The sequence below is a fragment of the Natator depressus genome, chromosome 3, assembly GCF_965152275.1.
Source record: "Natator depressus isolate rNatDep1 chromosome 3, rNatDep2.hap1, whole genome shotgun sequence".
In the NCBI taxonomy this organism is placed as follows: domain Eukaryota; kingdom Metazoa; phylum Chordata; order Testudines; family Cheloniidae; genus Natator; species Natator depressus.
Genome location: NC_134236.1, coordinates 119,211,120 through 119,236,950, shown reverse-complemented (window position 1 = coordinate 119,236,950; position 25,831 = coordinate 119,211,120). Strand labels below are relative to the sequence as shown.

At 40.6% G+C, this 25,831-nt stretch overlaps 1 protein-coding gene across 14 annotated transcripts in view; it reads right to left on the bottom strand.

The window, feature by feature from the left end:
- The window catches only part of ARID1B (AT-rich interaction domain 1B), a 398,456-nt gene that overhangs the window by 33,465 nt on the left and 339,160 nt on the right, over positions 1-25,831 (bottom strand). For 4 of the 14 annotated variants that reach the window (XM_074948664.1, XM_074948669.1, XM_074948670.1 and 1 more), the window contains 4 exons: positions 20,396-20,547; positions 10,852-10,961; positions 9,950-10,108; positions 2,760-2,969 (listed from right to left, as the gene is read on the bottom strand). In XM_074948664.1, coding sequence (XP_074804765.1) covers positions 2,760-2,969; positions 9,950-10,108; positions 10,852-10,961; positions 20,396-20,547 — 631 coding nt within the window. The remainder of the gene's footprint in view (positions 1-2,759; positions 2,970-9,949; positions 10,109-10,851; positions 10,962-20,395; positions 20,548-25,831) is intronic. The other 10 variants (XM_074948665.1, XM_074948675.1, XM_074948672.1 and 7 more) reach the window with 5 other exon arrangements.

Below are 25,831 nucleotides of genomic sequence, written 5' to 3'. Positions count from 1 at the left end.
TGTGCAGTGCTGGGTGTGATCCTATCAGGTGCTGAGCATCACTGAAGTAAATGGAAGTTGAAAGTGCTCAGTGTCTCTTAAGATTATATCCCGTGGGGGGTGGGGGGAGCTTACTTCTTGAATGCTATGATCAGTTTACATCCTCAAGCATGAGATTTTATCATCCTATCTTAGCTTAAATAGCTACAAAGTTTATTACTGGTCATATCTGTTGCCAACCTTATATGCCAGCCAAGAAGATATTTATATAGTTTTTATCTTTGTGTTCAATAACCCCTTCACAGCTGCCAGACAGGACGGTTCTCTTGGCAAAAGAGTTAATAACATGCAGACTGGCATGGTCGAGTGAAGAGCTTTATTTTCCCTGTGTATTCCAGATACATCTGGCAGCAACCCAGGAGTCAAAGAGAAAGTGATTTTCATAAACAGGCACTTTTGAGACTTAAAACTCCAATCACACCGCCCTTTTTTGCCCATTTACTTAGCACTACGTGGTATACAACGAACACACTGTGTAATGCACGCAGAAGTACTCAATGCCTAAATGTCCAGTGTATTGGCATATAAAACAAGGCTGCCAACAGCAGGTCTACCCATGGATTTGGAAGAGAGAAGCAAAGCGCTATTTGGTGTACCTTGAAATGCAATACTTCAGGAGGATAAATGCGCACCATCGCTGCACATCTACATCCTGTCACTCACTGGGCAGAGATCATGAAACGTGGAGAGCAGTGGTAGGGGGAACTATGCTTTTCAGGTGGGCACCATCCAACTATATTTAAATAAATCTCATTAGACAAACACGTGCATTTCTCTGTAGCCCTAACCAGAGAATACATGTTAACAGGCCCACAGCGAACTATCAACCTTTGTAGCCTACAAACCTACAAATCAAGTTGCTTTCAAAATTGTGTCTGAGTTGGACAGCATCTCCTCACCGGTGATATATGTTGGTCCATACTGGAAAGTAAGCTTGGGCCCAAAATGTGTTTTTTAAAAAAATAAATAAGAAATTAACCTTGTTGTAAACAAACATGCAGGCCTTTTTGGATTTCAAATTTCAACTCCCACTTGCCTCATATTTAATGGTTTAATATTAACCAATTGTGTAGAAGCCTTTGAGCTTCTTTAGACACTGAGACAAATACTGTAGCCAGTCTTAAAAAGAGGGCTGCAGAGTGTTATGACCAATAACAAAGTTTGCAAGCTAAGGGAAACTCCGGGGCACACATCAGCTGGTCATTGCAAAACTCAAGGTCGAATCCCACCTTTGGACAGCATTTAACAAGTGGCAAGGTGCAATACATTTGATCTTTCTACCTTCCTCTGCGGCACCAGTTAGCATCACTGGACTTGAAAGACCATGATCTAATTCAATATGCTACATCATGCTACGTACAGTACTACTGTTAAAATCAGCAGTAATCACTGTTGGAAGTGGGTTTCCAGAACTGGCTAGGTTGGAGGGTTACCAGGGGCTCACTTTCCATGGGCCCAATTCAATTTAACATAATTCTGTTTTCAGATTGTATGTTTTAGTGTAGAGCTCTCATGTGTATTTTAGTTACATCTAACTAATAATTTAGGGCCTGATCCAGCAAAGTGTTGATCACCCTCAATTCCCCTTAATTCAGTTCGAGTTGTGATCTCTCACCATCTCACAGGAAGCATTCAGCACACAGCAGGTCTGGGCCTTAGGTGGAGGGGAAAGACCATACCACATAAGAGAGAGACAGCAAGGCAAAAAGAAGGTTTTGAATCCCAAATCCAATAATGCTACTACTTAATATTTAGCATCTACTCTAGTGCTTTACCCTTTCAAAGTGCTCCACAAACATTAAAGGATCAACCCGGCTCTAAAGACACTTGAATTTGAACTTAAATAAGTTAATGTTCACAGCACCTGTGTCAGTCAGGCAACTATTACTAACCCCAAGTTGCACGTGGGAAAAGGAACCTCACATTCTCTCACCTGTGCCATCACAGGCCTCATATTTACTCTTGGTGGGAAAAACAAGGTTCAATGCAGCAAACTGTACCTCTGACTTCTACGTCTTTTTTATTTGCAGCCCCTTCCACAGTCTACCTTCCTGTCTTTAGGTTAGGTTTCCCCATTATTTATTATTATTGTACTTATATAGATTTAGGCAGTGCCAAACATGTGGTAGGTATTTTCCAAACAGAGGAAAACACAGTCCCTTCCCGGCTGAGTGTACAATCTAAACATACAGAGGGAAGAATGGTTTGGGACAGACATTGCTTGCACATTAAATACTCCTGCCACTTCCTAAGAGATTTGAACTGACTTTTCCTAGAGGCATTTTCCTGTCTGAGATGGATGGATTTCAGGCTCTCTCTTTTCTTCCATCTCTAGAATAGCTGTTTTCCATCACCTGTTTTGATCTTCTTCCATGTTTCTAACCCTTCTCTTTAATCCAATGGCCTTCTCTTCTGATTCTCTCTTAGCACTACTGGAGTCCCCTTGATCAGAGAGCAGCCTAAGCTCCCTTGACACTCGGCAATTTAGAGCCACACTGTGCACTATGAGAGCACTTGTGCAGCCCAAAATGAACCTCAGGGCTTGTTTACATAAACACTGAGTTCATGGCAAGCTGGAGTGTAAATCTACCACAAACCGAGTGCCTGTGTGGACCTTGCCTTCATCCCTTGGCCCACGCCACTTCCCGCACCTTCATCCACCTTCATTCCCGCGCCTTCATCCCATGCCACTTCCCACGCCTTCATCCACTTCTGCTCACCTGTGCTAAACCTCCGATCTCTTTGACACAGACATAAAGCCTGAACAGGTCCAGTGGCTTCTTGCCTACAGCCGGCAGACTGGCCACAGGCGTGCCCCTTTCTTCCATGAAGGTGAGGTATCGATCCACCCACATCTTGCGCTCTGGCTCACTTCCCAGCTCATAGACTTTTGTGATCTTTTCTCCAGTTGTGGTGGAGGAACTTGATTTCTAGAGCACAAAACGAAAAAAAATAGAGTTGGGGGAAGGGTGGGAAGGGAAAGGAAAAGAAAGTAAGATACTCACAACATTGAAGAAGAGAAGATGTCAAACAAACTAAAGCTATCACACAACAGTCAGGAATGAAGGCTACTAGTTCTGGCACAAACAGTACATTCTGTCCATATACTGCAAGTTACATGATTTTAAATAAAGGGCCCAAACTCCCCATTTTCATTATTTTCTTATGTTTCTTTCATTGATCTGAGCTTTGGATCCCAGAAGGCAAGTTTCTGATGATGCCTCAAGTCATTTAAAAATAACATCTAGTTTTTATATAGTGCTTTTCATCCGCAGATCTCAAAGCGCTTTACAATTTTAAATTAAGCTACATTAAAATCAGCCTCTTCTGAACAACTTGTAATAATACAAAGAACACCCTGAAAGAAAGAAAGCACTAAAATGCTCCATCAGAAGAGGAATTCTGAAGAAACAGCTTAGAGCAGAAGCTAGGACGACCAACCTTCTTTGGGAGCAGGGTTGGAATTGGGCAGGGGTAGGTGATTATGTCTTACCTACTCTTCCCCTCATGGCTGGCTAAAAAAAAACAAACTGCAGAAGAGGGAACCAACTGTCATTTTCTCATACCAGCCAATTTGAGTACTGGTCATGAGTAACCACTCTCTTCACTTGCAAACGTGAAAGAGAACCACAGAGTATAGCCATCACATGTATTCAGCGTGTGCAGAAAGAGCATACATAGCACACTGATGAAAATTAGGGCTATAAACAGAAGCAGAGCCCCTTCCAAGTAGCTGGGCCAGGCAATGGGAAAATCCACAAAAGTGGAGGGTGGGAGGAAAATTAGTTCTCCCTCTGTTGAGTAGTAGGAATGGAACCATTATGTGGTTACTCCTCTAATTTGACCTCATCCCCCTCTCCTTGTAAGGAAGGGGAGGGAGAGGAAACAGCTGGTGGATCTGTGTAGAAATGCATCCACCAGCCTGCCCTGGACCCGTTCACCACACCTTTGCTATGCAAGCAGAGACCCTTGTGTGCTGGGCTCTGTGACTCACAGGGATTGCACCCCACTCATGTGTAGCTCTCTCAGTAGTGTCCCCCTTCCACACAAGATAAGTGCTCTGGGTTCTGCTGCAAGAGGGCCCTCTGCCCCTACAGAAGAGGGGAGATGATCTGCCCCCTAGTGAACTTGGTGTTATTCAGAATTAGACATGATCGGGACATTTGAACACAAAGGTATGTGGGAAGGAGATATTCACATGACATTATGGAGAACGAAATGTATTCTGTATATATAACATATCAGAGGTGTGGCCCCGGCTGTGGTAAACACTCCACCTATCCTTGTCCACCCACTGCCCTTCCCCTTCTTAACTTTTCTCTATTTTTTTTTTCCTGCCTTGTAGGGTAAAATATTTTAAAATAAGCAAAAAAAATTTTTGGACTGATCAGCTCTCAACAAAATTCCCAAATGTACTTTGGGATGAGTACAGAACGAGCTCCCTGTTGATCACAGGGTTCTGAACGGGGCTTGGCACTGTGGCACGATGCAACATGTAATGTGGCGACACGCAGCTTCCAATAACTTTAGCCTGTTGATTACTGTGGTGTTCAGAAAGCCAATGACAGCTCACATAAAGCATTGCCACCAATCACCTTGTACACTTTGGTCTGGAAAATCTGAAGAGCTCCAAATCTCACTCTGGTCTCTGCCTGAAACTTGACAATGTTGGGGAAGAGCCAGGAGGGAAGAGAATCAGAGCCAAGAGGATGTGACCCTGCAGTTCCATTGTTGTTGTTATTTCCAGTGAATGGATATTAATTTTAATTAAATAAATAGCCTCCTGAAAAGCTCCCCATTTTGCTAACTGAATTTCTAATTTCTTCAGTTGTAATCCTCCCTACTGATATGTATGTAATATTATCTTTCACATTTTGAAATTAGAAGGTGCAATATTGAATTCAGTGAACCAAATTCAGCTGTGCTGCAACTCTCCCGGAAGTCAATGGAGCCAAGGCTGAATGTGGTTTACCGGTTTTAAATGGAGGGAGGAGTGTGCACTGGCATAAGCCCCGTGGATTAGGCTGTGAAAGCACAAATTTAATGATTCTGTATGTGGTTGTGATATCAGTTCTGTAACTGAAATTGCTTCATCCCACGCATTTAGGAGCATTTTGTTTTTAAACAGTATTTAAGCAGTAATCTTTTTACTTCAAAGATTATTAAAATGAAAGGAAAATTAAAAAAAAGAGGATGGACAGTAAGTGGACAAGTCATAATCCTAAATATTTTATTCTCAAATAGGAACCTAGGGATGAGCATATAACACTGAGTGGCAGAGCAGAGTGGAGCTACAGTGCTACCTACTTAAGTGAAGAACAAAATGATTCTACCTTTTACCAGCATTAATTTCACAGTCTCACATTTGTGATGTCACAGACATCATTATCTATATTCTAGGCAGGAACTACAAGGTTTTATATAGCAAATTTTATCTCCACTTACATCTAATGTAGGAGGTAATAAACTAGTTTCTATTACGCTTTTATACAAGTTCACCAGTAGAAGAATTTTCAGGCTTAATATTCAAATGAAAGGTTTTACACTGTAAAATTCTTCTTCTTTTAAACCAGTACCACTGCAGAATGGCAACTGGTTTACAGTCTTTCATACTGGGCTTATACTATCTCTATAGTATATCCCACCAAAACATATCAAATTATGTTGCTTTACTGTAACATGGCAGCAGACTCCAAAATGACAGCATAATCTGAAAACTTTTGAAAGTTTGCAGAAGGTAAGAAGTGCTTCTCACTCTGTAATTTTCTTTTAAAACAAAACATTAATTTTAGAAGAATGCACTGGGGGAAAACAACACCCTTTCCCCAAAGTAAATGTTTTTTTTCTCTTCTGAACTACTTTGTGCAAAATGACAGATTTTACACAAGCTTCTTCACACACTAACACAAACTGCAGTCCTCTATGGCCAGATTCAGCCTAGAGCAGGTAAGTTTTAAACCTTAGAAAATAGGGATTTATTACAGCATAACTACTGACTAACTTAATTAAAATGGGAGCACCAAGCAATACTGGAATAATAACAATTATCCTACATTTTTCTTGTGAGTGCATTTATGGTCTGATTAAAATAACCAAGAGGGTTTAGGCAAGCTTGTCAGACCTCGCTCTATCAGGGATTGGCAACCTTTGGCACGCCGCCCGTCAGGGAAGTCCGCTGCCGGGCTGGGCCGGTTTGTTTACCCGCAGCGTCCGCAGGTTCGGCCAGTTGCAGCTCCCATTGGCCGTGGTTCACCGTTCCAGGCCAATGGGGGCTGCGGGAAGCGGCGACCAGCACATCTCTTGCCCCACGCCGCTTCCCGCAGCCTCCACTGGCCTGGAGTGGCGAACCGCCGCCAGCGGGAGCTGCGATCGGCCGAACCTGCGGACGCTAAGGTAAACAAGCCATCCCGGCCCACCAGCAGATTTCCCTGATGGGCTGTGTGCCAAAGGTTGCCGATCCCTGCTCTGTCACCTTGCTTCAATTCCCCTGTAACCAATGTTCCCTCTAATTTTTGACAGTCCATGTGTGCAAAAAATTTCTTCTGTGCAAATTGTTGTGCTTCTGTGCAAATTTTTGTGCATGCGGTGTTTTGCAGTGTGCGTGGGGTTTAGGATATGTGTGTGTGCACACACGCGCACAGCTTAGAGGGAACAGTGCCTGTAACCCTAACCTCTGTTACTCTAGCCACAGGACTTTCCTGTGCAGAGATCCTGTCATGCCAAAGTGGGTGGTGGCTTTTGAAACAAGATGAGAAGAAGCAAACTCATTTCCATATTTAATTTGTATATTATTTATATCACACCAAAACATACACTGATGCCTCCTCATAGAACAATAATCTACCACATCTCCTATGGTAAATCTGCAAGAATCCTTCAGGCAATCCAAGGTATCTGCTTGATAGTTCATTGTCTCCTACAACAATTCCTTTCAGATTTTAGCTGCAGGTAGTTATGTCTGTTTGCATCTGTGTATGTGTGTGTAAAACACAGCCTGAAAATCCCACTTTAAGAGTTTGTTAATATTTATATAATAATAAAGACCTATTTTGATTATATACCTACATGCACACGCACGCACACACACACGCACACACAGTCAAAACTGCGCATGGCTGAAATCTCAAAAGACTGCTTGCAAAAGACTCCTTTGTGCTTTCAAGAGACAATGCACAGTCATGGAGATTTTTACTGATTTCCTGAAGGATTCCACAGATTGCAAATCTCTCACTGAAAGCACTGTGGGAAAAACATACCATTCAACTATCTCTACTGTAATATGGGTACATAGATACATACAGTGAACAGTTTCAGAGCATTTTAAGGGGGTTCATAACCCTACTGTTTTAATTTGTGTCACAATGACCCTGCTCACAGTCTCTCTCATATTGAGACACTCACATATTTTCATATTCTATTTTAATGAATTTTTAAGCCATTTTGTTCTTTACATAACTGATTACAATATAGCAATGCCACTGTAACTATCCAGGTGGAGCATCCCACAATGTATATCATTATACAATCCCTTCTCTGCATCTTCTCCCTCCACACTTGCATAAAGGAATCACTGAACAAAATGACCCACTCTGCTGGTGCAGGGGTTCTGCAAAGCTAACCACAGACCATGCTCACCCTTGCCCACACTCACTCCTGGAGCCAAGAACTCTATCAGAATCTTAGCACTTGGATAATCTGATGAATAAATTAGCCAGCACAGGCTATTTTCATATATCACTGGGAAGAATGGGGAATCCCAATAATCATTTCAATCAAAGTCAGACTAGTGTTGTCAATATCAGCTGTAAACAAAGTTATCCAACAGTCTGGCCTCCACAGATAAAAAGAGATCAGCTGGTTGACATTTCTTATTTTTCTATAATTCTGTAGTTCTCCAAACCAGCACTACTCTAGTCACTCGAACTATGTATTGAGAAGCTAACTGAAGTTATGGAATCATTGCTAAGAACTCTGAAGAGGAGGTGTAACATTGCATTTGAAGAGACGAGCATGTGGAATAGGAGGTTTAACCTGAAAGCAAAACCATAAAGCCTTCCACCTCCTTCACACATATATTCTAATTGTCTTTGTTAATTTTAAGTGGGAACAAAACATATATGCTCACGATGGTCCCTGTGGTTTATTAACAAATTATTAAAATGAGCTCAGGAATGCACATTCACTGGACAAAATATTGTCCAATCTTACAGAAAAGAAAAATTGAAACATTAAAACAAAAAGAAAAGAAAATTTCCCATTACCAGTTTATAGCATTGTCCATTCAGAAATGTTATTAAAATAAAGACAGGATGGGACCTGGAGGGCGTAAAGAACACCAGCTGCCTTCTGAGACTCAAAGTCAATGTCAGAGGGACATCAAAATTAAGGTGGTGCATTTCATCCCTATACTTCCCCTGTTCTCCCCTGCAGAGCTTATACTTGCTACATACCTCCTCAGGCCTTTTAAGGTGAAATTCACACCAGTGCAGAGGGCATGCACAAGAACTCTAAAAATCCACTTGAGCCTATTAAATGTGGTTCAGAAGGTCTTGTATGGACCCTCTACACTAGCAAGAATGTCACCCTCCATGAAGAAAGCTGTCTCTGCAGATAAAATGCCATGAGCTTAACTACTTTCTCAGAGGAACAAAAAGTTAGTAACTCTGAATTGCCATGTGAAGTCTATAAACATTTTTGGGGACAACTTTAATGTCTGGTCTATCTGCTGCAACAAGATAATAGTGATTAATACCATTCCCTGTCTTGGATGTTATACTTTCAGGCTCTGGATTGGTAGACTTTTCCCCCTCTCCAAATTGCTTTCGCCTTGAGTTGCGCTCTTCAATTTATCTTGTGAAAACTAAGGCATTACTGAAGACTAGTTGCAAAGTTAACTATGCATTAAAATTGAAAAAGAGCATTATATTTCATATATAACTATAATATAGTATTTTGCTTGAGTGAAGTTATATTTTAAATAAAAGAATGACATATACTTTCCTAGTTTAAGAAATAAGCCAAAAATGGTCAAATGGATATTAGATCCCCATATATGCTTATGTTTGCATACTTTTTTTTTGTATTTTTTTGCTCTGTGCATCTCACCTGGAAATGACAGTTAATTTAAATGTTATGTCTCATGCTGTTCTGGATCCAGATTCTTCTGCATAACCTGTTTCTAGTGTGAGTACACATTGTTCATCTAAAAAAGGAGCTTTCTAAAAATATACATCCATTAACTTTTTCATCAACCTTTGGTTCATTTTAACTAACTGAGTGAAACAAATCACAACTGATATTATTTCAGATTGTGCCCTGAGAATTTAAAGTTCTACATACGAAATTTGGAAATAAAAATGTTTCAGAACTGTAAATGACAGACTTGTCTGAGGTGCCTTTTGTGGTGCAGAACCTGTAATCCATATTGTGCCTGTTCTTATTACCCATAGAGAGGAAAATATTTGTTTTTTTTAAAATAGTAATACTTAATGAACAGTGGGACAAACAATGAAGTCAGTTGTGTGAAGGAGTTTGGACCCAATAAAAGAAATGGAATGTCCTTATCAACACAATTGGCATGCTCTGTAAGCTGATGCATTATGGGAAGGATGCTTTCTTCACAACAACTGCTGTATTACCAGACAGTAAACTTACACGATGCACTCAATTTTACTTTTTTTATTACTACTGGGTCAAATTTTGCCCTCTGATAGGCATGCTCAGGTCCCACAGAAGCCAAGCCAGTGGGAGTTGTACGCATGTATCTGAGAGCTGAATTTGGCCCTATTATTATAAAGAAAGAAAATCCTTTAGTGGATAAATTATGAAGAAAAAGAATTTATAAAACAAACAAGCAAGCATTAAAATATAATTAATTACAAAAAAAACCAAAAAAACCAGAGCCACTTACAGGGCTTGATGGAGTCTTTGGCCAGCCTGGGCTGCTAATGCTATCACTTTCATCTCCATGAAATGAGGAGATGCTAGCAGAGCTTGGGGACATTGGGGAAGGGACTGGCAGGTTGCCTGGGGTTGGGGGCTGAGAAATACCCTGAGAGCTGTAGCTATCCTGTGGTAGAGGAATAAAAAAAAAATAATATGACAAAGGCAGGGCAAACTTTATTAAAAACAAAAACAAAAAAAATACATCCAGTTTAACAGACTGACCAATTCTTTTTATATATAAAATATATATATATAAACAGAGAGAGACATACAGAAAACACACACATATAGAAATATATATATATATATAAAGGTATTAAAACAACATTGTTAATTAGTATAATTTGGAAAGTTTGCTGGATGCTTGGCTAAAGTCACTAAGCCACCATGCTTACTTCAAGCTCAAATGGAATGCTAAGCATGGGTTTCCCCTTATGAAAGAAAGAAAAAAAAGCTGTTCACCTTATTTTATCAAATAAGGCAGGAAAGCAAAATATTAACGTATGTTGCTGCTGCGGAGGCGGCCAAAACAGGAAGCTATAACTGAAGGCAGAGAAAAATGGCTGCAAGTATTGAAACCAGGCAAGACCCTCCTTTCCCACCCACCTGGCTTAGCCAAATCCCCACACAACTGTTTGAGTGGGTTGCTTTGCCCCCGCGAGTTAAAATGCCATAAGAACTAGTAACTTTCAGATCCACACAATGAAGGAAAAAATAAGAAAAGAAAAGAAAAGAAACAGAATGCACATGAATGGAAAAGGCATGCAGGAAAGAACAAAAGAGGGTAGGCCAAAACCAGAGAATGGAGGACAACATAGCGGACTTCTGCTGGGCCGAACCAACACCACGTGCAGAGGAAGGAAATACCTTTGACTTGCTCTCGGGCTGTGGGGGTCCTTCTTCTTTGCCATCTGCTTTGAGAGGAAGGGGCAGTTTGGACTCACCAGGTGTCATCATATCTGCAAGACCCATAGGTGCTAATCAAAAACAGGAGAAACAGTTTAGCATGATAGGTTTGGCTTTACGAGAAAATGCTTCCTGCTGTCAAAAACTGATGGTATATGAAGCACAGGTCTTCCACCTTCCTCTCTCCTCCTTTTATTATAGCACCTGGAAATCTGGAAGTCTCTTAGATTTAAGCAGACAAAAAAACAAAGGGGGAAAAAAACCAACTATCGCACTGCAAAATCATTTTACAAAGTATAAATAAAATTTTAATGACGCTGGCAAGTTTGTGTCTATAACAAGATTGGGCTGGTATATAGTAAGAAGATGACAATCTTCTTTGGAAACAGTTACATCTTTCACTTTATCTAGAGCAGAACATAAGCCAAAACTGTTTGAAAAATTGATCTCTGTGTTAATGCTGGGAAAAGGGTGAAAATTCGAGTCATACTCCTGTTTGATTTAGTGGCTAGCAGACCATGTTGCTACTTCTCTCCACTATCTGCAATTCGAACTCCATGGTTATGTGAGTTTTTTTATTTAAGGTACTAAAAGCCTTGGGGTTCCAACACATTCATCTCCCAACTACTGAATCACACATCTATAAAGTCAGCTCTAAGGGAGAAATGGGCATTCAACTTTTCTCTCCTGCAGAAGCCAGGTGGGACAACAGGTGAGTACTCAGACTACATGTTCAGATAATACTTACACAGACACCTTGTTGGGGTATTGTGAAGGTTAGTTAATTTTTGTTCAGTGTTTGAAGATGCAAGTGGTAAGTATATTTTTACTGCAGCAGTGCTGCTGAGTTTCTGGATTTCTAATATGAATGCAAGAAAAGATTCTGAGGTAAAAATACATACAATACGTGACAGAGCAGATTCTGAGAGATGACATGTCATCAAATCAATGCAAATTGCCAAAGAACAACTGCTAGACACTTCCTGAACACTATGTGCACAGCATTCACTAAAAATTGGGACCATCTATAAGACAACCATTTTATTTTTAGAGATTCAAGATAAGCAAAAAGGGGAAGGACAGATAAAAAGGTGCGGCAAGAAAGTGGAGGAATTAGATTTGCAAAATGTACAAATTATAAGAATTAGAAAAGCAACATTCTTTAAATAAAATAACATTAACCTGATGGTTGTTGGACCAGATTGCTTTTCTGCAAAATGGCAACGCTGGCTAGTCAGCACACGCACAGCATAAAAAACTGAGGGGGGATATTAGCCGGGGACAGAAGAAGCTTTAAAAAATACTTCACAGATTGCCCACTACAAAACGATTATTGCACATATTCATGTATTACTATGTTTTAGAAAATAATTAGTTTTAATTATATCAGTCAGAGAGCAAGCAGGACTCTGGCGAATAAGCTGGCAAGCTTTGCAGTGCTAATTTGCTAATACCTTTAGCATCACTGCAGGTTGAGATTATGGGTCTGCCAAAAAATCTACCCAACCATGTGAGTTTACAACTGTATGCTTAATATTCTGTGTGGAACTACTGGCCTTTTTCATGGGCATGTTTTCTTGTTTTTTTTCAAAGCATATTTGTAGCCCAATCAACCCCTTAAAGACATCACAACACAGAAATCATAATTGAGACACTTTAAAAAAATTACTTGCAATACTTAGAGACTTTAAGAACTGGAACAAAAAGCCTTTTTCAAATGATGCAGCTGCAGCCAAAATCTATTGAGATCAGCTAAAAACGCTGTTATTTTTATGAATGTGTGTGAAACCTCAACAAAACAACCAAGCAATATTATGCTGAGAAGCCTGTCTGTATTAAACATCTGATTTGTATGCAGTATTGCTCTTAACTCCCTTGAAAGAACAGGGAAGCTTGTGACCAATATGAGTTGAGGACCAGTAACTTGACACTTTTACTTTTTTAATCCTACATATTTTTAAAATAAGTTTGTTTCCCTAAAACAACATCATCACCACCACCAAAAAAACCCCAAACAAACTAAAGAACAGAAAACCCACATTTATGTAAGAAAGCATAAAATGTGCTCCTATAATTTGGTTCCAAACTGACATAATGTTTCAGAATTTCATGTCATAGAAGCTGAAAACAGAAAGTAAACTTTTAGTTTAATACCAAACCAAACATTTTCCCAAAAATTATTTTGGAGAGGTGGAAAAATCAGCTAAGCACTAACCACATTTCCGCAGCGGAACATCATATGACTAAATCCTTCTTTTTATAAATTATTTGATATTCTTTTCTTGTAATTCTGTTTATATCAGAGGTTACTATTATGAATCCTGTTTTTGAAGGGTTATAAATTAATAGTTTAACAAAAAGACAAATGACCCAAGTCTGCAACTTACCACTGTATTAGCCATTTTTAAAATTCACTAAAAAAAATCAAATAATTATTTTGGATGGTAAATTATTTTGAACTTTTCTGATTTTGTCTGCTTTGCAGTGTACTTAAAGACAATTCCACACATGCTGGTAACAGGGATTGTCAGGAGCTGAAGACAACTATGAAAAACTTTTTATTTAATAAAGTGCTCAGAAAAGTGGTTAACAATCTTTGTTCTATGTTTATTATTGTTTCATCTACCTTGCAATGGGAACTGCAAGGGCTTTGCTATGTTCATTGTAAGACCGTCTAGTTTTCTTGTAGATTCTGTAAGTACTTCCCCATCCTATGCTGAAATGCTGTTTCATAACTTCTTGCAAGAATACTCCCCAGTGATTTGCAACAGACATCCCTTCACTTTCTAGTGCAATGTCACACTAGGGGCATTCTTTTGACCCTTTTCCAAGCAGTGGGAGAACATCCCTGTCACAAAACTCCGCTAAATTAAGACATCAACCCTTTCTATATATACACTAATAATCCTGCATGTGAAGTGCAGACCAAAAGATAAAAAGTAAAAAAGAGGATAACAGGGAAATTTGTGATTCAAAAAAAGTATTGCAGTGTTCTGTGAACAGGTTTCTAGTTCTAGCCTCTTGCTTTATTATAAGAATATAAGAGCTAGAATGATTTCGTAAAGCGAGTATGAATTAGCTATTCTACACTGAATTTAATGTACTCAAAGGTATATATGACATGAGTAAAACTGCAGCAAAGTATTCTTTTTGCTAAAGGTTGACTATCAGAAGATGGTGAAATACAGTAGGAGCAGCAATACACAAACATTGCTTTTCTCTTTATTGCTAGTGCAATAACAAATCACACTCTACAAACAGAATATTTTGGCCTCTCTCTCTCTCTCTCCCTTGCGTATAGGGTTGCCAACCCTCCCGATTTTGTCGGGAGTCTCCCAGAATCGGGCTCTATCTCCTGGAGACTACTGAAGCCAAACCAGGAGATTTTAGGCTGCTAAAAGTCCAGCAGCACAGCGGGGCTACGGCAGGCTCCCTGCCTGCCCTGGCTCTGTACCACTCCTGGAAGCGGCCAGCAAGTCCCTGCAGCTCCTGGAGGGGTGCCGGGGGGCTCCGCATGCAACCCCCACCCTGAGCGCCGACTCCACAGCTCCCATTGGCCAGGAATGCCTGCAGGCAGGGGTAGCGTGTGGAGCCCCCTGCCTCCCTTCAGGGACCACAGAGACATACCGGCCACATCCAGGAGTAGTGTGGGGCCAGAGCAGGCAGGGAGCCTGCCTTAGCCCTGCTGCGCTGCCACTCTGGATCTGCCCGAAGTAAGCGCTGCCTAGCCACAGCTCACACCCCTCACCCCCTCCTGTACCCCAACTCCCTGCTCCAGCCCTGAGCCCCCTCCTGCACACAAACTCCCTCCCAGAGCCCACACCCCCTCCTGCATCCCAACCCCCTGCCCCGGCCCTGAGTCCTCTACCGGAGCCTGCACCCCGCATCCCATCCTGCACCCCAACCCTTTGCCCCAGACTGATCCCAGACACCCCTCCCACTCCGAACCCCTTGGCCCCAGCCCAGAACCCATACCCCCTCCCAGACCCCAACCCCCTGCCCGAGCCCAGTGAAAGTGAGTGAGGGTGGGGGAGAGCAAGCGATGAAGGGAGGGGGAATGGCGTGAGTGGGGCGAGGCCTTGGAGAAGGGACATGGCAGGGGTGAGGCCTTGGAGAAGAGGTGGGACAGGGGGCAGGGCAAGGGTGTTTGGGTTTGTGTGATTAGACCGTTGGCAACCCTAGCATGCACACACACACACAAGTGAATTTAGTGCTCATGTCAGATTGACAGCATTGAAATCTCAAGTACTTTTCACAGCCACAGAAGAGATATAGCATGGACAGCAGCACTGCCAATGTGCCTCAAACTCTTGCCTGAGGAGACCTCACTCTACAGGTGAAATGATAACGTAGGTCCTGATAGTGCAAAGACTTGTGCATATGAGCAGCCCCAATAAATTCAATTAAACAACTCATGTAAGTAAAGTTAAGCATAAATCTTTGCAGGATTTTGGGCCCTAATCTTTGTGACCATTCAATCTCTGATAAGACTACGAACTATGACTTTGGTTTCTGTGATGTGGACATCTGTCCACTAAGAACTGGCAAGACATCAGGTCATACAAGTTACAGAATGACAGTCACTACCAATATGGGCCTAGAGGTGAACAGATCCATACACTGTTACTAATTCCACAAGTCATATAGTCCTCTGAGAACTGTAATAGCTGCAGTAGTTTCAGTGTGCATATACAGGGGCTGGGCTGAAGAGTGTATCACATAGCAGGAGAGGATGACCTCAGTGAAGATTTTTAAGTGACTCTGGAGCAGGGTTAAAAATCAAAAGAAGTGTCCAAAATCCTCAAAACAATCTAGTCAGAATAGGGCAAATCATTTGATAGGCTGGTGAAAATTTGGCCACAACTTTTCTAAATCTGATCACCAACTGTAACCTTACAATAGGTCCCTTTATTTTTTCCTGTGGAGGAATGGAGATTATCCCTCATCCCTATGAAAAAGTGAGACTCCCTGGGAAGCCCATTTGCAATGCTGCTTTATCAGCCAGAGAAGTTACTGATGAGAAATATGAGGCGCATTTTCATTGTAAGAGATCAGAAAAATGAAAATGTAACTAATAGCAACACAGTGAAAAATAAATTCATTTTCTAAAAAATTTCTCATTTTTAAGAATGTAATTGTTATCCGTATCATGCATCCGGCCAATTACAAAAATATGTATAATTTTTAACTTGACAGCGTCCCTTCAATTTCTTCAGCACAAACACCATTTTCCAGGATCTCATTTTTATAATTTGGCATTTCTGAGGTAAATAATTTACAATTAATTATAAAAGAAAGAAAATGCCAGGTCTGTGTGGGACAGAAAACTTGGGTCTGTAATGAGGGCTGTCCCTTGCAATAAGAGAGAGATGAAGTTCTGCTCAATGTTTTATGCTTCTGTGGAAATGCAAAGGAAATCAGGCCTAGTCTACACTTAAAATTTAGGTTGACATAGCTATGGCACTTGGGGTGTGAAAAATCCACACCTGTGAGCACTGTATGTCAACCTAACCCCCAATGTAGACACAGACAGGTTGATGGAAGACATCGACCTAGCTACTGACGCTCAGGGAGGAGGTATTCCTACAGAGACGGAAAAATCCGTTCTGTCACAGTAAGCTGCATCTACACTATGGGACTATACTGGCATAGCTATGGCACAGTAGCTAAGTTGCTACATGCCCTGTAGGGTAGACATGGCCTCAATGTCACTTTCTGATTCTCATGCACAAGCGCAGCGCTGAAACGTTTGAGATGCAATGGCTCCATGGGACAGATTGTTCAAATAATCAATTTCCACTAGCATTTTAAAACCACCTCATGAAAATATTTTTTATTGGGCTTAAGTTTTGTGCAAATTTTGTGTTATTCTTTTTTTTAAAAAAGCAAGATATTGGGTCAATTTAACTCTAAATAGGATAATATATATATCTAAGAGAGATAAACCCGTGTGTTTCAGGATAAAAGCTGATGGGGGGAAGGGAAAAGGAAAAACTTCCTCTATGGCAGTTTGTTTCATCATTGCCAAGGGATCCTAGCACTTTCTTCTGAAGCATCTGGTACTGTCATAGAGAGGACACTGTACTAGACACACCACTGGTTTGATCCAGCCTGGCAATTCCTATGTTCCTAAATTACTCTGTGTCAGCGGAAATTGTGAACGTGCTCTGCTTTACACACGGTGACTGCTTAAGTAACAAGATGTAGAATTGCAAAGCTATCATCTGTGGAACTTGTGGCATCTGTTTAATTTAAAATACCACAGAAAAAAACAGGGCTGACTGGGAATAATAAATATTAATTAATAATAAAAATCCAATCTGCAAAAACAAATATTAGGTCATACTGAGCAACAATGCAACTCTATTTTGAATAAAACCGTTGTAGAAATAATCCCTAATAACATCAACACAAAATCCGGCTCTCTTGTATGGAGTAAAATCTTAAGATATGCTTGTGTTTTTTTAAAAATCCCCTCCTGCTTACTGTATTTTTTCCCTGGCATTATAGATGAAGAAATAGCTGTCACATTCATATTCCTGCTGGCTCCATTTAAATAATTACTTGCTCACTGAAGCCTGTAACAATTTGTCACTACACAAGAGGCTTTTTTTTGGCCCTGTACGCTGCCTAAAATACATTTTAACTGCCATGTTGTCTTAACTTAGCAGAACAATGGCTGAAGTGCCACGCAGCAAAGTTGGTGTCAATGGCACAGTGAATCCCATTTTCAGTCACATAACAGTCTTCATCTGTATGCTCTTTACCTCCTCAAATGCTGCACTTCAGCAAGAACAGAGCATTCTGGCAACCCCAATATCTTCCCTTTACCCAACACAAAGTTATCATAACTACTGCATTTAGAGCAGTTCTTATCTTGGAAATTAAACCTCTTACTTGCTTGATGTGGGTGGACTGGGGCCGGGGATATTTCAGGACATGGGAGAAATGGAGAATTCCCATTGCTCACCACCAGCATATTCTGGAATTAGGCTTCTCTTTTCTTTTCACCCTGGTCTTTACACAGTGCACATGCTCTCTTCTACTTCAATAAGCAGTACAGCACAATACACGTATGTGTGTATGCGCACATCTCGTATTTCACTTCCCATAGGATAACCTCCCCATTAATAAGATTGGAACAAAAGAAAAACTTCACAAATGCACAAGACAAAAAAAAAAGCTGATAAATGTTTAAATTATTAAAAATCCAATATTTCAGAACGCATAACACAATAAAAAGAATATGACTAGCCCATACAAAAGACTGCTAGGATAAATGGCCTTGCATTGAACAGATTTCCACTGTATGAAATAATGAATGGCTGAATTATCTGAACAAAAAAAACCCTCTGTGAATCTTCCTTTAAACTGGTTATTCCTTAGGAATACATAAATCTTCTTAGGCAGGGAACTCTGCCATCTGTTTGTTGTTGGTTATTTTTGCAGCTCTGGGGGCCAAAGAAAAAGGAGGAAAAATTACTGCCGCTAATGGCAAGCCAGAATTTATAGTGTAGTTTCAATGCTCAGAAGTAATTTTATTTCAGCAAGCCAGACAAAACACATAACTACACAACCCAAATACAATATTACCTGGGACAGCTGTGGTGGGGGAAATACAAGGCATTAACTAATGGCCTGTTCAATAGCTTTTCCCTTTTCGTCCAGAATGTAAGTGTGCTGCCTGGACAAATAAACGGCTGCCTAGCCAATGTTAAGGAAAAGCTATTTTATTTTATTTTTTAAAATCTCTTTTTCTGATTCCATTTTTTTCTTCCACTAACAGAAAACATACCATGACCCCTTGAAAAACCAGTTAGCTGGGAACACCTCTGTTTAATAGTGATCACCCTGGACATAATGTGGTACTGTGGTGTCACTGTCCATTTTCTATCTGAAATCAAAAGAGGACTGCAAGTTGAAGAGGAAAAAAGCTAGAAAGGATGAGAAGGAAGAAGGAAAGAAACAGGGAGGGCAGAGTTGGGAGAAAGGTATAAAACCCTAGGCTCTTGGTAAGATACAGTTCATCTTGTACTTGACATGCTGTACTGCTTAAGCAACAACAGGTAAGTCAGGTACTGTATCAGCTGAAGAGAGGAATCCCATCAACTTGCCTGAGCTTTGTAACACCTCCCTAGTAACCCCACACAAACCAAAGCTTTTTCAAGAGGAGTAACTATAAATAGCAAGTGCACAGATAGAGACTCGAAGGTTTGGGCTCAAGCACGCTGAAGTTATGCTTTAGGGCAGTGATACTCAGAGCTCAGTGGTTCCGGAGCCAAATTAGCAATCAACGTTACCCAAAAGAGCCACAGTCGTGTGAATTCATTGCTTCATTTACTATGAAATAATATGCGATATAAAAATGTGTATTATTCTCACAGCAAAATGACTGACCAAGCATTATTATTTTATCAACGACAATTGGTTAATAACATAGTAAAAAATACTGAGTGGTTAATAACTTGGATTGGTTAATAATTAAATCACACAGTGTTTTAATATCAGGTGCTGCAAAGCCACATTAAAGAGCCACCTGCAGCTCGGGCGCTTCAGTCTGGGTATCACGGCTTTAGGGTCATTGAAATCCTATCCAAAACTCCCTAATGTCTTGGAGAATCAAAAGGATAAACCCTTACTCAGATGTGATCTTGCAGGAATTTAGCTGTTAACTTTTCAGATGTGGTGGGGAGCCTCTCAATATTGTACACTTTAACATGTAACACAGAAGCATATTATCAACAGAGAATTACATTAATTTGGCTCCCTTTCATAGGTGCTACGGGGCATGGAAGCCACACACAGGGCAACAAATAACAGTACTAATAATAATCTTAAACTCCCATAGTGCAAGGCACAACCTGTAACACAATTTTAGCAGGTATTTCAGGTGTATCTTGTTTGCATTTGCAACTTTTTTCCAGTTATGACTGAATCCAATTGTTTCATATAGTAAATGTCAACAAGCAAAGGAAAGAAGCACTATATAGATATACTGACTTTGCAAATACCATGTATATGGTACACATTTTCAAAAGTGACTAGTTATTGTGGGTGCCCAACTTATAGCACCCTGAAGTGGCCTGATTTTCAGAAGACAGATGCTCAGTGCTTTCTAAAAATCAGGCCCATTTTCGGTGTCTCAAGTTGGGATCTCAAAGAGTGAGGCACCCAAAATTCGTCACTTTTGAAAATGTAGGAGTCTCTCTCTTTCTGCACCTCCACATGCCCCCAAAGGTAGGCCAAGTTTGGACCCAACTCCAAATACGCTGCCATAACTTTTCAAAATCATCACATTGATGTACACACTATGTGAGAGGATTTGATTGTAGCAGAAATTTATCAAGTATTTCACCAAAAAATCTGAGCACCTTATCTCAGTGTAGAGTCAATAACATGCACTTAGCTGGTAAACTGTGTAAAGGACAATCCCTCTGCCATCATTCGAGGGCTTGTACCTTTAAAGAGATTCATGGAGGAAGGTCACTCCTGAAATGTTACCCACCATTACCTGTTGAACTGTTCACCATGTTAGGTGCCATGCTGTAAGGAGGAGCTTGTGGGTTCATCAGGCCAGAGCTGTTGTTCATCGGCTGCGTGTAGGGAGAACTGGATCCCATAATACCACTCTGATTCATGCCAGGAAAACTGCCTTGCCTATGTGAAGAGAAAGCACACGCACAGGCTCTCGTTACGTATCTATCTCACTGCGGGGTGTGTTATGGTTCGTCACAGCATTCATCTCTTAGCATTCATGGGTAGCCAAGGAAGAGGCAGGCAATTAGTTTTTTACCTGCATTGGGGGCTATTAGTGTTGAATTAGTTACTGTATAATTGGAGACAGAATTAGATCGAACACAAACCTCCAAAAATGTACACACTTATTAATTTGAACTGATACAACATAACATCACAAAAGGAGGTATAGATTATTATCCGTTCCAAGGGAATAGAGTGATGGACTCAGAGGAGGGAGAAAGGAGAATTTGAAATTGGCATAAGAAAAGCAACTGGGACCAGTTCTGTTTAAAAAATAAAGTTCTTTTGATCCTATATTAAAGCTCCTTTGTCTGTCACAAAAGCCACACAAACAAAACCAAACCCAAAGAAAACTTGGTGAGTGGGGCTCATTTTTAGGAAATTCACTTATTTGCTCTTATCAAAGGTGTCTTGTTTGCAGTAAGATTTCAAATCCCTGTGGTGGAGAGTGAACATTAGTTGTACATGAAAACGTATCTACTCATCCTGGGCTCTTTGAGAACCACTAATGGCCCAAAGTAGCTGCAATGGAAATTTCAAATCAAACCATGTGAATGTCCTATACTGCTGCTGCTTCTTTCCCCCAAAACCAAGATCCTGCACAACAGCAGATTTTTCTCTTGTCAGTCCTGGTGACTTTGTTCACAGGGTTATAGAATCAGTCCTTCAGTAGATGGCACCAAAAGAATGAAGGTAAAGAACCTAATTATGGACTTGATTACAGCATTGGGCACAAAACGTACACGAGGCTGCAATCCCACAAACAGGCACGTATGTTCTTTACTGACAAAAGAAGTCTCAATGGAACTACTCATGCTTAAAAGTTACCCACATGTAATATACATGTTTGCATGTCTGGAATCTTAGTTTGCTCAAGGAGGTGTCCTGAATGAAGCCTTGCAAAATGATACTCCTCCACTCAACAGGGACCCGTAATTTTTTTTTGAAGAACAAATAAAATAGCATTAATTTTTTTTAATCATCATCAATCTAGTAAAGGCTAGATCGAAGATTTTGTGCCTGGGCTAGCAAATTTTCATGAACAAAAGAATTTGCTTAGCTGTGTAAACTATCAGTTTTGCAGTTCTTTACGGTAAGCACAATGCCCATTCCACTAAAAAAAATAGCCCCTTTATTCCTTACATCTATACTGTAATTATGTACCATATATTGGTATACTTATGTCTGCACACACATATTGATATTCATCAGACATATATATACATATAAAAACATATGCACAAGTATACTTGTATATGCGTATTGTATGTGTGAAAATACAAACCCCAAATCGAAGAGTTTCTCCATTAAACGTCTCATAAATTTTATTTTGTGATTTTCAAAAAACGAAATAAAAGTTACAAACCCACCTTTAGTGACCCCTTCTAGCAGAGAACATTTAGCTACCTTGCATGTACCTAAAATGGCATTTTTTGGTGGCAGATTGCAGGTTTGGTACAAATGCTTTTTTCAGCATTATGTAATATTAAAAAAAACAAAAACAAAACAGAACAAACCAACCAATCCCAAAACATAAAAACAAACCTACAACCTCTGAATGACTTGACTAGCTTCAGTACTTTTTATTTTTTTTGCAAAATAATGTTAGATTTCCAAGATCTTTGACAGGAATTGATCTTTTCCTTTGGGAGTGGGGTGCAGAGCATTAAAGCACCATTTGGCTTATTTTTTCCAAATACATTGTGAATTTCTTTAAAGGAGTAGAGAATGTGTTGTCTAAATAAAGCATTTTTTAAAAATCAGTTTTGTCCTTTGCTGTCACTCCTGCAAAGAGGCAAAGGATTTCTTTTAATATGAAGGAGACAACTGCCATAGAATGTCATTTCTCTGCCGTGATGATGAGCATGTGATGAGTTGTGGAGGGCATTTTTAAAAAAATGCATAGTGGGGCAAATCTCCAAGGGAAAATTATGAAGGGAAATAAAGAGCAGGACAATTTGGCAACAACTTTAAAAGAGTTCAGTGTTACAATCAAGCTTTTCTTATGTAAATATTGTAACCTTTCAAAAGAAAGCACTTCTCAAAGTTTTGGCTAAAAACTGTTATATATCACAAGTATATCTGGTGGAAAAAAGCTTTTTACTCTGAATAAATGTGATCCTTATAATTAAGGGCTACAAATACTAACAAAATGGGGAAAACCTGCATGTCTCTTTCTATGGAATAATACACAAAACATGTTCTGAAAGGTTCTTTCAAGGGGTGGGATGGGAAGGAGAGACAGGAAATAAGCTTCAGAAGCCAAGTCTCTCTCATGTCTGCCATTTGCTTTTAAAGAAACAATGCAGATTTCCAACTAGCAAGCAAACAGAAAATGCTCTTGGTTCAATAATATTATAATAGTACTACAACAATACCATATCTTTTTAATAGCATCCTTCATGCCAAATTGTTTTATTAACTATGGGGCTCCAAGAAGGTGTAAGGATCCATCTGTAATGATCTGGTTGTAGGACTGGGGGTCTTAAATTGACATACAAACTATATAATGGGATCACATCAACTACCACAGTGATCAAACATGACAATTGCTAAGCAGTGCACAATAATACTATACAACAGGAAGTACAAAACTCTTTCCAGTTGAAACTGCAGGTGGGAATTAGGTAAACATAATGAGAGGTCTATCTTTGGCCAGGACATCCGAAAAACTACCAAATCTTTGAAAAAGTGCCTTGGAATCCCGAATGACCATAATGACAGTAAATGGCAGAAAGAGAGGTTACTCCCCTTGGGCAGTAACTGCAGCTCTTGAGTCCCTGAGGGTGCTCCACTTTAGGTGCACATGCGCCCCTATGACTTTGATCAGAGATTTTTGGTGGCAGTACCCATTGTGCCTGTACATGCACCCTACACATCCTCGTGCCCCATACCAAGGCTATACAGGGCTATGCAGGCAAACCACCTTCTGTTTCTTCTATACACCCTATGTTGTCTGTCATGATCTTGATGGACTTGTTTTTCAGTAGGGGAAGAAAGCGGAGGCAAGCGTTTCCTGACTCTCCTTAATTCCAATTCCAAGAGACTGATGTGCAAGTGTAGTGCCCATTTACGTTGGACTGTGTGAGAACCCATATGTGCTCTGCAACCCATGATGGAAGCATCCAATGTTAATATGAGAATTCTGGTTGAGGAGGATTCTTGCACAAAACTTTGAATGGATTCATCCACCCGATGAGTGACTGCAGGACCTGACTGGGTACAGGTACCTGCTTGTTGACAGTGCGTTTGTTGGGTACATGAACAGTCCTAAGCTACCCCAGAGACATCGAACATACAACCTGGTGTTTTGTGTAACAAAAATGCAAGATGCCATGTGTTCCAGCAGTTTCAGACATATCCTTGCTGGAACTTGTCGGCTGAGCTGCAATCTTTGTATGAGGTTCTTTAGCACAAGGAACCCGTCAAGAGGGAGATAAGCTCTGCCCCCTATCAACTCCAGAATCAAGAGAATTTGTTGTACAGGAGGTCATGACTGATTTCTCAAGATTTACCTGCCAGCCTAGACTTCAGAATAGAGAAGATGTTTGAACTGCCGATCACACCTCCTGATATGACTGACCCTTGAGAAGCCAATCATTAAAGTAGGGAAAGACAATTATTCCTAGATGATGGCAGTAGGCATCGATGACCTCCATGATTTTGAGAACATCCTTGGGGTGGATGACAAGCTAAAGGGTAGGACCTGATACTGGTAATGATTGTCACTGAAAGTGAAAAGAACAAATCTTTTGTGGGAAGGATGAATCGCTACATGGAAGAAGGAATCTTTGAGGATGAGGGTCGCAAACCAGTCCCTTGATTCCAGGGAGGGAATTATAGCTGCTAGGCAGACTACCCTGAATTTCAGATGTTGGGAATCCTTATTCAACTGTCTGAGATCTAGTATTGGCCTCCAACCCCGATTTTTCTTGAGTATCAGAAAATATCTTGAATAGAACCTTTCCCCATCCGGCTATAGAAAAGGTAAATCTTCCACAGTTGATTGCATCTTCTACAAAAACCTGGACAACGGAATCCAGGAAGCTTGCTTCATCATTACTGCCGTGGAAACAGACCTGGCTCCATTGTCTGCCACATCGAATGAAGCCTGCAGTGAAGTTTTTGCCAAAAACTGACCCTCCTTTATAATGTGCTTAACTGTTCTTGAAGTTCTTGTGGTAAATGGTCAATAAAACCATTAAACTTTTCATAGTTCAGGTAGTCATACTGAAGTGTTGCTGACAAGCAGCTCTCATGACGAAAGAAGGTCCAGATGTTTCTGGTCCTTATTATAAAGGGTGGCTTTTTGGGTATGCTACCCACCCATTTCATTGACTGCATCCATGACCCGAGAGTTTGGTGGTGGATGAGAAAATAAAAACCTTCTTGTCTGCCCTTGCCTCTTGCTCCTCAAAAGTCTCCTCTGGCACAGAATGGGAGGAGGGATGGATGGTACTGGGAAATGGGGTCTTGTGTATTTCCTGTGGGACTGAGTTGAGGTCCCTCAAAACTGCTGGCAGTACATTGCCCATGTATCCCAATAAGGCCAATTAGGGAAACCATAAGGCATGGGGGGAAACTAATGCTGGGCATCCCAAGTGTTGGAAGGCAGAGATCTGGTGTCCTGCCCCTGTTGTATTTGCAACGGGGAATAACATCTCCTGGAACAAATTGGGGATCCTTGAACAGAAAGTTCAGAGTCTGAGTCAGTATGCTCCTCCACATATTGTATTAAAGGTGACAACCCCTCCTCATGGATCACCAAAGGTGGAGAAGAGGTAGGTCTCCTAGACACATGTGCAGTCAGTGACCCAGTCAACCTTGGTACTGAGAGGCATCCAGGGGTTACAAGGAGTGGAGACTCAGACTCATTCAGTACCATAAGGTGTTTCGAGTACCAGAATTCCTGCAGTACCAGAAGCACAACAGAACTCAGAACTGGCACCAATAGTGCTGCAGAGGCCATTATACAACGTGCTGATGTTGGTATCAAGGGAGTCTAGGATTCCACTGAAGCTGACCCCTTGCAGTAGCAGTCTTCAGTACTGAGCCCTTTACCACTGATGTATTGGACGCAGCTGAAATCTTAACATGCTTCATGGTACGCATTGTATTCAGAGTCTCACTAGCACATGTCTCGGAGCATGAGGCCCCTGGTGACCAGAACTTCTTTGATGAG